A 16,087-nucleotide genomic window follows, 5' to 3' on the forward strand; every position below is an offset into this window, starting at 1 on the left:
TTTTCTTCATAACACCTTTTATTAATAGTTCTATAATACTCTATTTCACATTGTTTATTTTTTCCTGGTTTAGGCCTATGTCAGTCCTAAAGGATTTTGAAATAATAAAAGATAACTCATTTTACCAATGTAATTTATTCAAATTAGCATTATTAAACCAGGAAACTTACAATCACTTAATAAGAAAAAAAAAGATCTGTCCTTCACTCAGTTCCTCGGGGAAAAGGTTTTGACATAAATAATGATCTAAAAATCCTAATAATTCATAAACACAGGTGAAATTCTACACAGGGCGACATTCATTAAACACTACACCGAGTGCAAATTATCAAAACACGGTCTCCTGAAATATACACGACCTTGTTTTGAAAATCATCCTTTTTTATGGTACTTTTTTCCCCCTTTTTACACAATATGTACAGATTTCAGGTCTCAACTTTGCTCGCATGTCCTGGAGTCAGACTCAGCGGAAAGTGCCACTGCTGTGATAATCAAAGAGAGGATTGGGGGGGGGGGTCTCAAATTGCAGCAAATTTACAGAAATCTGACGCTGGAAACAACCTCAAATAACTCCGGTTTGATTTAGAGTTTTAAAACATTTGCAGAGTGGTGCTGCTGAGTGTGACTGGTGGACAGGCGAGCAGTGGAGAGGAGTCAGGCTTGTAGAGAAGGCTATGGAAGGTCTATGGACAGTTTTCCTTTGGTTCTGGGGTTGTGTGTGGGGGGGGGGGGCTCCTCCAACTAGCCTTTATGATAGACGCAGACTGGCTCAGCCCACATCGATGCATACAGATCAAGCAGTGTTAATGTCGAGCACTTGTCCACGTTTGAACTAGCACAAGAATCCTTTCTATGAGTCTGGGTTCCCCTGCGGTTCTTCAGCTTTCTGTGTGTGTTTGTGTTTGTGTGATGACAGATCCTTCACTTAAGTAAAAAGGAGGCAAACCATTAACTTAGTGAAGAAGTACAAAAAACTGAGCAAAATGTACTGTGACTTACATCCAGAGTAAAGTACAATGCAGAAAATGGCACCTGTCAGCGACATACATTGTATTACTGAGTTATTATAGCAGATGCAGTAGTGTATTATTCTTATAGTTCTAGGTTTTGCTATTGTGTATCAATGCAGTACTTTTTATTTTATAAAATCAAATGTTTTATATGTAAAATCCTAATATTTAAAGTAACTAATAACAGAAATAAATGTAGTGTAGAGTTAAAAAATACAATATGTCATCGGAAATGTAGTGGAGTATAAGTATAGCATCAAATGAAAATACTAAAGTACAAGTGCTTCACATCTGTACTTGAGTAAATGTACTCTTACATTCCTCTGCTGGCACTGTGTGTAGTAAGTATTTTGTTGTGTGTGCACGAGGCACGTCATCGTAAACAGATATGTGGATAATGTAGAGCCCGATTTCAAGTTGTCAAAGTGTAAAGAATAAGGAATATTTTTAAAAATGTTAACCTTTTAGCTGTGTCATAAAATATTGTAATTGTTCTTTTAGTGAAAAAAATATTTAAGTTACTGGACTGTCATTCAGAGGGGTGTGTATATGGAGTGTAAAACAATGTTAGAATAGCCGTCGTTACCACACACACACAAACACCCATTTTTTTAGCCAGTGCTCTTTTGAATTTGGTCGTGCTATTTTGTTGGGGAAACATGAGGTAACAGGGATGAACAGGGGGGACGTCAGGACATCAGCCTCCAGAGGTATGAATGGGTTTTTGGAGGGGGGGGGGTAGTGGCGGGGGCGTGATGGAATGGGACGTGGCCCAGGACAGGGAGGCCTAGAGCTGGTGTTGAGTGTTCAGCACACCTCCTTCCCTGCGGCTCCGGTGGGCAGGATGTTAAGCTGGGTGAGCTGAGCCGAGTGTTCCTTGGCCTTGAGGCGCAGCGCGGCGATACTAGAGGCCCTGCGATCTGCTGCGGCTGCGGAAGAGGGGGAGGATGAGGAGGAGGAAGGGTCGGGGAGGACGGGGCCAGCGTGGGAGGGATTCTCTACAGGGGGGGCGGGCTGACGGAGGAGGGCTGCAGCGGTGGAAGCACTGGACAGGGGACCCATACTGGAAAAGAGCCTGTAGGAAGACAGAAATGAACATTTAGGGATGCTGGACATGTTTGTCAATTCCAAAATGGCACAGAAGTCTTATTTTTTCAAACAAAACCTTGTTGTCTGTTCCCTACATTCAAGAGCAGTGGTGACTCAAACTAGAAGAGGAAAACCAGTGCTTGTTGTTTTGGATTTTCACTGTCAGACGACAGATTTTTATTTCCTTCTGTAGTTTGTCTGCAGTTGTCCTTAACCCTAAATAGATTAAAATATCTGTTGCAAGCTGGCTTCTTTAATACAAAAGATAACATGGAGAGTACAGTGTTAATTGTGCTGTATAACCGAGAGGACGGAAGCAATTGAGAAGCTAATTGTGGCATATGGAGTGTGCGGCGTGTCACACCTCCTCACAGCTTGTCTGGCAGGATCACACCTTTGGTTAATTTATTAAGACATTTGACAGAGTGATTACACACCACTGTGAATGGTTAACAGTATAACATATTTATAATCAGTCACTGTGAGATAAACAGTAGTGCAGTGTGACTGAGGGTTACTGTAACCATCAGTCATTAGTTTATTGTAAGCGTGGTTGCTGCTGTGCATTTTTTTCATGCACGTGCATGAATGCAGAATTTCTTGTAAAATACAGGGACGACGTCCCACAGGCACACAGCTTGGTGGTGTAAAGAACAGATATCAGGTCTGAGGGGGCTCTGTGCATGGGTTCAGCTTACCTGCCAAAAGTGGGTCCAATGAAGGCAGGGTGACGAAACATGGCAGCCGTGCCCAGGAAAGTGCCCAGGCCGAGTGGGGTGGCCAGAGGTGGAGCGGAGCCATTGTGAGGTGGTGGGGCCAGTCCCGGGAAGGCAGCGGCTGCAGCTGCAGCAGCCGTCCAAGCTGACTCCAGGGCAGGGTGGTGATGGGGAGGGAAGGGCCCTCCCTCCAGGTAGTGGCTCAGAGGGTGGCCCGCTGCCAGGGGGCCCGGGAACGGCAGGCCTGACGGGTGAGCCTGCACCCCGGCCTTCTCACGCTTCCTCCACTTTGCTCTGCGGTTCTGAAACCACACCTGAGGGCAGATAGAAGTAATGACAGAGATTAATACGCTGTAAGCTCACAATCTGATCTTACTTTTATAAATCTAGGAAACCGATTGCCTCGATAAAGGAAAGTTAATATAACTAGTTTTATGTGTTTTTTTTTCATTCCAAATGGTTAAGTTTACTTATAATTTTAGTTATATTTACTCAATTTTGTGAAGCTGTTGCAATTTAAAAATGACAAGTGAACTATCATTTTTTCCCTAAGTTATAGCAATTTAAGTTTTTAAGAAAAACAAGTCAGACTTAGGCCTAACTGAACAGTTTATGTATTTTAAAAGTGGATGAAGCTTGAGTATTGATATTAGTGATAAAATGACATGACATGGAGTAAAGCAAAAAAGCTTTGGAGATTTTTTTTTTTATCTGACTTTAGAGGGGCTTTGCTCTGACTGTATAATTTGGTTTGTTTAATGCAAACACTGGTCTTGTCTCAAGATGCTCAGAATAGCATTTTATGAAAACAAAGATAATCCTGCAAATGTACTTGTGCTTATTTTATTTATCAAACCCAATCAGTTTCCTATTAGCGAGTAAACAAAATTGTTCAGTTACACTAACTTGATCTGATAAAGTTGCTGTCATTTAGAAAAGACAAGTTAATGTCACACGTCATTTTTAAGCTGATGTCACAAAATGAAGCAAATACAAACAAAAATGTAACAAATAGATTCAAAGTAAGAATAGTTACATTTAGTTCCCCTTTTCAAAGTTTCCTATATTTTCTGTAAGATTAACTTATCATATCTTACAGTGTTTGCGTATATATTTCATGTTTCTTATGTTAGAGGGAAGATAACAAAAGCAGCATAAAACAAATAATGATTCTAGGAAAATAGCTCAAGTGATATAGAGGCTGCATAGAATTTAAAAAACAAAAACCCAGCTGTCTCAATTCACAAAAAAGGTCACTTTTGCTGCTTCTTCTCTAAATAAAGGAAAGGGTGCTCAGTCGCAGAGGAGTCACACATGCCAATGTAACTGTTTGGTTATGCAGGTCTCCTGCTATAAATAATTGAAACTTTAACTCCCTGCCCTGCTTATAACAGCAATGTCTCATTGTAATTAACATGACTAGACTCTATTGAATGTTGTGTCAGTGTAGTCTAATAGTTGTCGAGTTCAGGTGGTGGCCAATAGGCGTAAAGTCAACGGTAATTACATGCGAGGTAAACCTTGCCGCTCACGGTCCCTTAAATCTACTTTCTGTCTAATTAAACCCCCTGTCCCTGCAGTAGACGGGGCTTCAGCGTGGCGGTGGAGGGGGGAGATAATTAAGAGCGGTGTTAACAAAAGATCCAGAAAATTACCGCTGAACTGGCTCCAATAACAATTAATGCGCTTTAAATTAAATTCTTAAGAGATGTAGAACAAGTGACTTCCATCCAAGAGAGTATTTAACTTTCCCACGCATCCACTGTTGCCCAGTTTGCACTGCAGAAGCACAATGAGCAAAATGTCAACATGAGCAAAGTGATTGAACGAGCTGGCTTGAGCGACAGGGACTACACACACACATACACACACATTATCCCCAGTGGGCTGTTTAGCATTACACAGCCCCTCGGGAATTTATGAGTTTTTATCACCTCCTGATGGCGCCCGTTAAGTGATTTGTTCACCTACGGCCCCTAAAGAGACATCTGTTGTTTTACCGACGGCCATAACCTCCCGGAGCTGTTTGAACTGTCTCTGTGGTTATGAGTCCGGGCTTTCGACATGCAAGCCACGCTCTCAGTGCAGGGCGAACACTGTAAAATCTGACAAATTGACATGACTTTGAAAAAGTCCAGAAAACCAATTGAAAAGGGTGAGTTATTATAGCTATTAGTCCTAAATATTCTGTACTTTATATCTTATTGTTAGATTTACTTGATTTTGACAAGTTGTTGCAGCTTACAAATGACAAGTTTAATTAAATCAATCTTTCTGAGTTTTTACAACTCGGTAAAACAATAATAATAAAACTATTAGTCCTAATTTATGTATACTTTACATGTAATTGGTAAGTTTACTTAAAATTTAGTTACATTTACTTGATTTTGTGAAGTTGCTGCAACTTAAAAAATGACTTGCTCAATTAAATCAATCTTTCTAAGTTTTTGCAACTTCAGCAAACCAACTTTATGTGCTATGTATCTGTATTCTGCTGGCTGCAAACTGGTCAAACTTGTATTTTCTTAAACATGCCAAGAAAACAGCTCGCAGATCTTTGCAGGCTAGTTCATCTTTGGCTAAATCCCATTTGTGATGATAAGTCAAAAGAACTTGGTTTACTGAAGTTGCTAGAAGTAGGAAAGAAAAAGGTCATTGCACCTGTCATTTATAAGTTGCCACTACTTTAAAAAAATAAGTAAATCTAACAAAATTCTAAGTAAACTTAAAAATGAGACATAAAGTGAACCTAAAATAAGATTAATTGTTATATGTACTTATATTTTCAGGGTAACCTGTTTTCAGTATTTTAAGTAAGATCAACTTGTCAGATTTTACAGTGAAGAAAGAGAGGGAGGGATGGAGAGAGAGGGATGAGAGGGGGGCTGGGGAGGGGAGCGAGGGAGCAAACACCTTTAATGGTCTCTCATTCGCTCCCAAGTGCAAAGCATCGGATCAATGCAGGTCTATTGCAATCACATAATGGGAAATCAAATAGCATTATCCCTCCCCTCTTCTCTCCCCCTCCCCTCTTTCTCTCTCTCTCTCTCTCTCTCTCTTATTCCACACATCTTTTTACGCACACACACACATTTCGGCCCCTCTCTGTCGCCTCTGATGGGAATTCAAACACCATCTCATCCCTGGAATAGACAGTGTTTGCTCCTCCTGCACTAAGTGAGCTTTTTATGAATCGCCAGCGTCGGCTTAATTGCCACTAAAACGTCCCTCGTTCGCGTGTAATAACATTCAATAACAGGAAAGACCTTCCCCGCGCAGCGACTGGGGCCATTTAACACATTTTTACTGTAATAAATTACTGCCTCAAATTGGCCCGTAATCGCTGATCCTCAATCAGTGACGCATATCACCGGTTATTATCCAGCACTGTGTACCAGGGACATTTTATAGAGGATGCATCTTTTTTTTTTTTCTCCATTTGATTCGAGTCGCAGGCTCCTTTTTTTTCTCAGATAAAGATAAACAAGAGAGCCACTTACCTGAACACGGGCCTCGGTGAGATCCAGACGCATCGCGAGCTCTTCTCTGAAAAGAATATTTAAAAATAAAAAAAGAGGAAGAGGCAGAGAGATAGAAAAGATTCAAGGTTACAGGCCAGCGTTTGGAAGCAACGCAGAATTGCTGTTTTGTCCCTTTCCTGTTGTTCACTGTCAACAATAGGCGACCGAAAATAGGCTTGATTTTTTTTTGTTCTCCTCCCTGGCATGGACTGCAGAAAGGACGCCATAGCCATATTCTTTTTTCCCCTGTCATGGATGGGTAGAAATAGGCCTAGTGATTGTTAGATTTTCCTTAGCACAGGCCTGTCACTGTAACAACATAATGGTTGAAATAATGACATCCAAACTAGCCTGCCACAAAGCAATTGACGCTCCCTTCTGCTGCGAGATGGGCTTGCAGTGTAAATTAGACCCACAAGTCGCCTAAAGTAAATCGATTGAAAAATATGAATAATACCAATGGTAGGGAAAAAATCGAAAATGTAGATTATTGTGTCAGAAAGTCCATACTTTCAAGCAAAAATGCATCAAATATCAAAATATTTATTGAGCAGGAAATAACTGAATTTTTATTTATAGTAAATTCTTTTTGTAGGCCCTGTACATAAAAATAAATCTAATAATATTTCTTTTTCTAAAGCATTTGTGCCAGAATAAAAGCCTCAGAAATTCACAAAATAAAGCCCTGTAGTTCACTCTGTGCGTGTGTTTGTGTGTGTGCACCTGCTCTTGGGCTTCAGGTTAGGCCCTGATTTTTTTTTTTCTTTTTCTCCTATCATGTCCAGCAGGTAATCGGAGCTGCACCGGTTAATTATTGCTCCTGAGAATAACACCGCTGACATGTGCGTGAACAGGGATACAGGTAACAAAACGCACTTACGGGGCCTATTGTGTTCACTTATGCAAGGCACGGGTTTGGTGTTGAGGCATTTTATGAGGTGTGATCCGCGCAGTGTCCAGTTAAAGACGTGTGGAATTACCGGGTGGTATTTTAAGAAAATTTTAATGAGGGTGGGAATATATTTATTTCTATTTAAATGCATTTAATTATCACTTTTATTCGTGGAAGTATTAAAAAAGAAGTTGCATGTTTCATGTCTGTAGGCGTTTTCTGAATGTTATTTTATGTAACGACAATAATTCTCATATGAATAATAATATAATTCCTGTAAAACAAAATTATAAGTGCACTTTAATTGCAGACGTTTTAAATGCATTTTAATTAAATTTCGTAGGCCTTATTTTATTGTATAAACGTGTAAACGCGTGAAATTACAATGCAGCATTTTTATAATGATAATAAGGCTAATCATAATTTTAGAATTTTACAGCAATTTGTTTTAGACTTTTAATAATAAAAATTAGTTGCATTTTTTATTTTTCTTACCTGGTGAAGACGTCGGGGTAGTGTGTCTTCTGGAAAGCTCTCTCCAGCTCCTCCAGCTGGTAACTGGTGAAGGTAGTCCTGTATCTTCTCTGCTTCCTTTTCAGCATCCCCTCCTCCGAGTCACTGCCCGCCGACAGACACACGCTATCCTCCCCGTCCCTCACGTCCCCATCCCCGGCGTTCAAGCTCTCCCTCTCCTCGTCCTTCGGGGACAGAGCGGCCGCGTCCCCGCAGCTCTCCTCCTCCTTCCCCGCGTCCTCCTCGAACTTCAACGGGCCGAGCTCCACCAGTCCCATGCTGCCGTCCTCGGAGCCCTCCCCGGGACTCTGGTCGCCCTCTCCCCGGCTCAGCGACGCGTTCTCCCGGTACGACTTGCTGCGGCTGATGCTCACCTGCGGCGCCTGGCTGATTTTGAGGCTGTCGCTGGTTTGCTCCAGAAGGAGCCGCTCTCTATCCAGGGTCTCTGCGTGGTCGTGGAGGTACTTCCCCCCGGGTCCGTACAGCCGGCGGAGCTTGGGGGGCAGGTGCATGTCAGCGGTGAGAGAAAGGGGGTCTTTCGTTGGTCCTGAGAAGGAAGCAAAGATGTCAAAATAGTGAAAATTTCAGTTGGAAAAAAAAAGCTCTTCCATAACATTTTTTTGTGGGCCTACAACAGCTGCTTATTATAAAAACATTATCCACCGTGTCGACTTGCAAGCTGCGTAAAACTCTTCTTGACGCATTAACTCCACTTTACGCACAAAATGTTCTCCGTGTTTATCCCCCAAAAGGCCCCCAAATAACTATCTTTTTAATTTTATCTAAAAGAAAACTTACTGTCAGCCGTCTTGTCGAGCTCCCCTCTGCCGGGCAGACCCGTCAAACTTTGCGCCCCTATCAGCCTGACCTTACAGGGACTCCGGCGGCCCAGAATGCTGTCTATGCAGTAAGAGGAGAGCAGCGTCGGGGATTTACTGCTCTTCCTCTCGCCCCTGTCGTGCATATCTTCCTCAAACTGACCGCTCATGTCGACGTTTCGGTTCGTCTAGTGTCGGTAACGCCTGTCAGTCTCCCACTCTCTCCCTCTCTCTCTCACTCTCTCTCTCTCACTCTCTCCCGGGGTCCGGTGCTCTCTTCTCCTTCTTCTCCTCTCCTCTCAGGGCCGGTGTGTCTGTTTGAACCGTTCACTCCTCCTCCCTCTCTCTCTCCTCTGTCACTCCTCTGTCACACTCTCAGCTAATGACAGACAGCGGTTTGGCTGCCTCGCGCTGAGCTCCGGGGTCTGCCAGGCGCTTCTCCGCTCCGCGCGCTCGCTCAGCAATACGTGTAGGCTGTTATTGAACGCCTGATTGGCTCGTGTGTGTGTATGTGGGGAGAGAGACAGAGCAGGGCTGCTTTATATATTTTACGATTAAAGTTAATTTGAGGGAAAGGCAACAAAACCCGACATGGAGTGCTTTTCCTCCGTGGAACGAACTCAGAAGATAAAGTTCCAAAAAATACATTTTTTCCCCCTGAAATGTGTTTATTTTTTATATTTAAGAGGAACCAGCAAAAATCATACACTGTAATATCTGGCAGGTTGATTTCACTTTTGAAAAAAAATCAGGAAACCCACTGCCTTAAAAAATTGAAGAAAATATAGCAATTAGTATTCATCAATGTTTACTTTATATCTAATTGTTAAGTTTACTTAAAATGTAGATATCTTTACCTAATTCTATGATTTTTTTGGAGCTACTTAAAATGACAAGTTTATTTAAATCAACCTTTTTTAAATTTTTGCAACTTCAGTAAACCAAGTAGCTATACTGAGCTATATATCTGTATACTGATGGTTGCAAACTAGCCAGTCATATTTGTATTTTCTGAAACACGATAACAAAACAGAACTTGCAGATCCCCTAACTTCATCAGAAAATCCTCTTTGTCGTGACCAAGTTATGTCAGAATAACCTGGTTTATTGAAGTTAACAAGAGAAATAACAATGTGATTTCACTTGTCATTTTAAAGGTGCAACTTCACAAAATTAAGTAAATACAGCAACATTTTGAGTGAACTTTACAATTACATGTAAAGTAAACATATTAAGATTAATATTTATATTTACTTTCTTGTTTCAAGGCAAGCAGTCTTCAAGATTAATTCAAGTAAGATCAACTTTAGATTTGATCTAAAAGTTTACAGATTTGACAGTGTATACGCTTCACTGAAATGATTTTGGAATGCAAGTATGTTTTGCCAGACAATGTGTATTTTAACATTTATTTAGTGCAGCAATGTAGCAAACCATCAGCACTATAACTGTTGGTCAAAAATGAGAACACGACATAAGATCAGACAGGGGTGCAGAGTTCGGTGGGGATGCGGGGGGCACGTCCCCCTTAATATTTAGAACTTGTGCATGTGTCCCTTCCTATTAAAATATAAATGTAGGTCTTTTATTTAGACCAAAAAAAAATCTATGGCAGACACTTAAGTATGTCGCCAGAAAACAATACAGGTGTAAATAATACAAAAACTGATGGCTGAATTCCATTTCGCTGCTTCAGTTTAAGGGTCTTCACACTGCATGCTGGCTCGCTGTCAAAAAGTCCTGTTCTGTAGTCTTTTTGTTTCTGCAGTACCTTACAATATTAAATGATTATTACATTAGTTTTAACTGTTAATATCGATTTCAGTTAGCCTAGTGACCCTTTTCTCATAATTCCAAATATATCTCAAGGGCCCCTATGGGCAAGCTTTTATTGTATGTTATTTATATAAGCCTACTTTAAAATAATTATGTAATAAATTAGATAATAAAGAAAATATTAACAATAATAAGATAATTGTAATAAGACACTGGTATTGCAGACTAGTATAAGTTAATTGAAGATGTTTTATTTATTAAGGATGCATTATTATTATTGTTTTTAATAATAATATTAATAATATTAATAATAATAATAGTAAATGAATAAAATGAATTTAATGTAATAATTAAAAATAAACGGACCAGGCCTGTGTTTTTTTGTGATTATTATGGGATAGTCTTAATTATAATCCATTACTCCACAGGCCTACACGGTAAATTATATTTATTTCCCCCAACCCAGGCCATAAAAACCCTGCTGAATCCTTGTGCCAATATTGGGGGGAAAAAAATCTGGCGCGGAGTTTGTGTTCAACCTCAGAGCACCTGCATGTCATGTCACAGATGGAGTCACATAGAAATAGAAATATCATCATTGGGCTGTGCATTTTGCCTAAAACTGTTTCGGGATGAAGCATTTGAAAAATATTGTGTTTTAACAAGAAAAAAGCTAAAACAAACATAGCCTACATTTAAAAACTATCTATCCATATATCCAACCTTCTATCAATCTATCGATCCATCTATCTATCTATCTATCTATCTATCTATCTATCTATCTATCTCTTTCTTGCTCTCTGCACCCCCGCCCCCCTCCCCTCACTGTCCTGCTCTCCGCTGAGAGTTGTGGATTGACTTAAAAAGTGAGGGTGGCGCGTCGGTGATGAGACGCCGCACGGGGAGCCGGGATAGCACGCAGGGACTCCGCCGAGCAGAGGGGGAGAGAGGGAGCGATGGATCGAGAATGTAATTTTAAATGAAAGTCTATTTAACCCGCTGTGAATGGCATGACCCTTATCCTCGCCTCAGAGCCCATCACTGTTAAAAGGATCATTTTCAGAATTCAATCCAAAAACTTCAGCAAGCTGCAATTTACTCTCTCATTCTCTCTCTCTCACTTCTTTTTCTTCTTCTTCCCCTCCGTTATGTATCTGCCCGGGCTGGAGCATCGTACCAAAAGATAACAATAAAATATATGTCCAGAAAATTGCACAAGCTTTTTTTTCACGTTTATATATTTTAAGCTTTATGACCCTTTTGTGATGGAACCGAGCGCCATTGATCTGTTTAGTTAAGGTGCAGGCGCTTAGCAGATTTAATGCAGGTAAACCCATCTATCATAGTTTTCTGCTTAAAATTTTACCAAACACTGATTCTTTGAAATGTATCTGCAGAAATAGAATTTAAGTCGAAAAATGATGCTTTTCTGATTAACCTTTATTGTTAAAATGAAGCCAAAGTCAAGCACGAAGTCAATCTGCATGTAGTATAACAGGCTTTTTAGTGGCAGATGCGCACTGTCACCACACGGATGGTGTCAGACTCAACCCCTCCGCAACTTTTTGGTGTCACAAACTTCCCCAGCATGTTTATTTGCACGCAAATCAATGTAATGAGTGTAATAACAATATAAAAATGTTATGCCTTTTCCTGCGCGGTCACAAACAGACGTGCGTAATACAGACGGGTATTTAGAGTCGCTCTGTAATTTGGGGGCCACAATTTGATTCATTTATCCGCACACTGTTATTAACCCTGTGGAAAAAGAGATGTCAGCCGCCATTTCAGCCAGCAGGACATCCGCGCTTTGTTTAAATGCACTAATTACGCGCATACATTAGAGGGGGACGGAATAGTCTGAGCGCAATTTTCACATTTTCAATTTTCCGTCTATTTGACGTGCAGGTGAAGAGATGGCGGAGAGAGGCCGCCTTCCGTTTCAGCACCACCTCGCCACCGCCTCCCCTTGTATTTGCATAACATCCTAACTTGATAATATCCAGGGGAAACACCGGGTTGCGTGCTTTCTTTTCGGTTGAAGCTCAGATGCTGCTGCTGTGCCACTGCGTATTAGTCCACAGGCTTTTCTGGTGTCATGCACCTTTGGCCATTTAATTTTTTAAAAAGCCAGAAGAAGGATTTGTGCGTTAAAAGCTATGAGTACAAACATTTTAACAGCTTTCTTTAAGTAATGCAGGCTGTCTGCTCCCTTTCAGCCCAGGTCTTGTCCTCTCCGGTGAAGGCCACGGAAGTAATGAGGTCCATCATTTAGGACCAGCAGACTGTGCTTCGCCTTGCGGGTCATTCAACTGGCGCCATCTCCTGGGCGGAATAGCAAACTTCTCCAACAGGTAAGACCCAGTTATAATAATGTAAACACACGTGAAAAATCTCTATTATCCTACATCCATAATGCACAATCAATGGTGGGAATAAAGCAATTTAGTGAACCTTATATCCACCTGTAGGACACATTTGCACATACCAGAATCAAGTATCTAACACGTGTAAACACTGCCCCCCAACACGCACCAACTGGCTCGTGGCCTTGGTGACGACGACTCATTCTCCATCCATCCTCGTGCTCTGACATAATTGGACACTTGCTCTAGGCCAAGCAGGGGAAAAAGAAGAAAAAGGAGGGAGAGAGAGAGGGAGGAAGAGAGTGTGTGTTGGGAGGGGGTGGGAGGCTTTTAAGGCGCGCGTAAGCAAAGTTAATTAGCGGTTATTAACAGCCCGCATAATGAGAGCGAGAGGGAGTCAATTTAATGACTTTGTTAGCGCGAGTTCAGAGCGACAGGCGATGATCGAAACAACAAAGGCGAGCGCGCACGCAGCCATCATCCGTAATTTCCAGCGGTAATGCGGTCTGATCAGAAACAAAGGGTTCTAATTTCGTTCAACTGACTCGATAATTTGTCCTTATGTAAGGAAAATAATTAATGACTTAATGCTTCAACAGAAGTAGCTTTCTTTGGGGGTGGGGGGGTTTCGGAGGCCTCCTTTTCCTCGAGAAGGTCGCAAGGAAATCAATTTCCAGGCCTGTAATTATTTACATCACGAATTTAAAACGTGGACGTGTGCTTTTGCTGGTGTGCACACGAGTGAAGGAGAGATGGAGCCTCCAAATCTTCCTCCCTCAAACAAATTGTGCGTGTGGCAACAAATGAACCGCTTGTCATAATGTGGTATCGTAGATTTTGCCATGAGAACGCAAAAAAATAATACTGATTTGAAAGAAATGTAGCGATTCAAAGCCACACATAAAGCAAAAATATAGCCCAAAATATTCAGGATCACCCATCAGTTGACAGATGACACCTGATCATACCTTGGAGCTCAGCTGAACTGATGGCCCCTCTACCTGTCCTCCGACAATGTGCCAGGTTATTGTGGCTACTGCAGTGCAAAATTATCCGAGGCGTGCGCGTCTTTACGCATGATTTCATCATTCCACAGATGGGTTGAGTCGGAGGAAAGATGTGAACGCTATTATCGATTGCGGGAACATGAGCCGCTTGCGGGCCACTCTTGGATTCATGGCAGGTGGATAGGTCACCCACACGAGAGCGGCAATTTCACGGCCCCCATTGTCTCCACTGATTACTGCTTTGATCACAGGAATCAAGAGCCCGAGACTCTCGTAAACCCACTACGGAGTCCAGGAGCTCGTGAGCTGAAGAGGTCATCATCATCATCATCGTGACCATCATCATCCGCCACATCATCATCATAGCCGCCATCATCATCGCTAGTTGACCATACAAACCTGGGGTGCCGTGTGTTTTCACAGCCGCGTTGCCCTTTTATTGATTGCGTGCCTTAATTTTAATTCGATTGCGCGAGTGTCAAAAATTCCGCAAGAATCATCCTAGTAATGAGATAATCAAAGTAATATATGCAAATCAGTTATGTTGCCAGCTTATCAAAACCGGAGTGCCCCCCCTCGAGTCTGAAGAAGTCCATTTATTCAGTTAGTGGCAATACCTTGCGCAAATGGCGCGATGCAAATGACAGTTGATTAGACTAAATTAAGAACCTCGTTTCTCCCTGACCTTGTCTGAGTTTTATGTAAATTCTTTTTTTCTTGCTTTAATGTGATAAAAAAAAATGCATTTTACACTCTGGCCTTTATAAATCTGAGCAATATTTTCCATGTGAGAAACAATGGTCAGCCTCAAATAACTCACTGTGTCAATAGCTTGGATGATTCTGTCTGTCCGTCTTTCTGTCTGTCTCTCACAAATCTCAGTATACCTTGACCCCGGTGCAGCTCCCACAGGGACAGAAAGTGTGCCGTTATAACTTCCTTGCTGTGGGGGAGTGTGCCTTGAAGATAGACTAGGTGTGTGTGCCTCGGCGTGTGTGTCTGCATGTGTGTGTTTACACGATTATGTGTACTCATGTGTGTACCATAACATATTGTCTTAGGGGACAGAGAGAGTGCAGTTGAGACTTCCTCTCCGTGGGGTGTGTGGGGCCTGTAGATGGGAAAGGAATAAATCCAATATAGATTGCAGGGCTGCGCTGCCTCCCGCTGGGGACCCTCAGACTTGCAGGCCAGGATCGAAGTGCTTTTCTCCCCCTAAATTGGCCTGAGAGGCCGCAGGAGCTGCCAAGCTACACCCCCAACACTGGGACTGCCTACGACCTAATGATGGTGCTAGGGACAGACACACGTATACACAACAGAGACAAGAGACGTGCGCGTGTCCACGTACACACCGAAACTCACACACAATCATTCCCAGATTGATATAACATCAGTCGCACACTTGCACCAGTCAAACACACACTTGGACTGGAAAACCACACGGCTATAAACACACCCTCCTCGTCCTCTGATGTTGAACACACTCATTCCTTGTCCGAAGACCATTCACCTCAAGTTTCCCTCTTCACATCTCACACCACCCCTCAAAACTACCTAGCTAAACTGCAGATTTAGAGGAGGCATCCTCACTACCTGTCCACACACTCCAGAGGGAGGGGTGAATGGTATAACTGGCACCACACTAAGTGTCTGGACTGATACACACTCCTGCCCTTTGGTTCCCCCGCAAGGAAAACACCACCAGCACCCCAATGCCATTACGCTTCCTGCCAAACATCCAGCCACTGTCATTTTGCCTCTGTCCAGGGAGCTAATTCTATTTGTGATGAGGTGTCTGATGTGTTGCTGTGTCGGGTCCAGAGACAGTGTGACAGAATATCCTATAGCTGGAAATTTGTGGCTCAGTGCGCCTCATTACCTGCTCACAGGGCATTTCATGTTAACTACAGCATGCCACCACACAGCTCGTCTCTGGAGGGTAACAGGTTGCAGAGTCGAATACAAATATATAGAAGCATGCGTACCTATTCACAACACGGGTCTGTTTTTGAACTATCAGCTTGTGTGGTGTGAATACCTTATTATTGGAGTGACATCACCGTTTCCAACTAATACTGCTCCTTCTCTGATTTATGTACAGTAAATACAATTACATTATTGACATTTATAAACAATTTCATAACAATCTCCTGTTCTACAAATTCAGAAACCTATAATGATCCTGCACCACAAAAACAATTATTCAGTTGTCAGGCTGGCTAGCAATGTATGACTTTTTAGATGATTATTTCTCACTAAACATCTAGATTTACATAAAAATACCTTGAAGATGCTTTACAGTGCAACTTGCCCTTTGATCATCTTAAGAGAATGCAAAGGTCTGAAAAATACAGAATCTAAAAACAAAATATATAT

The 16,087-nt window shown here is 41.9% G+C and overlaps 1 protein-coding gene across 1 annotated transcript; it reads right to left on the reverse strand.

The window, feature by feature from the left end:
- On the reverse strand, positions 1-8,996 carry arxa (aristaless related homeobox a). Its single transcript, XM_042510606.2, has 5 exons — positions 8,540-8,996; positions 7,724-8,288; positions 6,316-6,361; positions 2,798-3,129; positions 1-2,085 (listed from the first exon to the last, which is right to left on the reverse strand). The coding sequence occupies exons 1-5, from the start codon at positions 8,727-8,729 to the stop codon at positions 1,818-1,820; spliced, it is 1,401 nt and encodes a 466-aa protein (XP_042366540.1). The 5' UTR covers positions 8,730-8,996; the 3' UTR covers positions 1-1,817.
- Between the last annotated feature and the right edge of the window lie 7,091 nt (positions 8,997-16,087).

Source organism: Plectropomus leopardus, chromosome 21 (assembly GCF_026936395.1).
Source record: "Plectropomus leopardus strain MGB_pleo_1.0 chromosome 21, ASM2693639v1, whole genome shotgun sequence".
Taxonomy (NCBI): Eukaryota; Metazoa; Chordata; class Actinopteri; order Perciformes; family Serranidae; genus Plectropomus; species Plectropomus leopardus.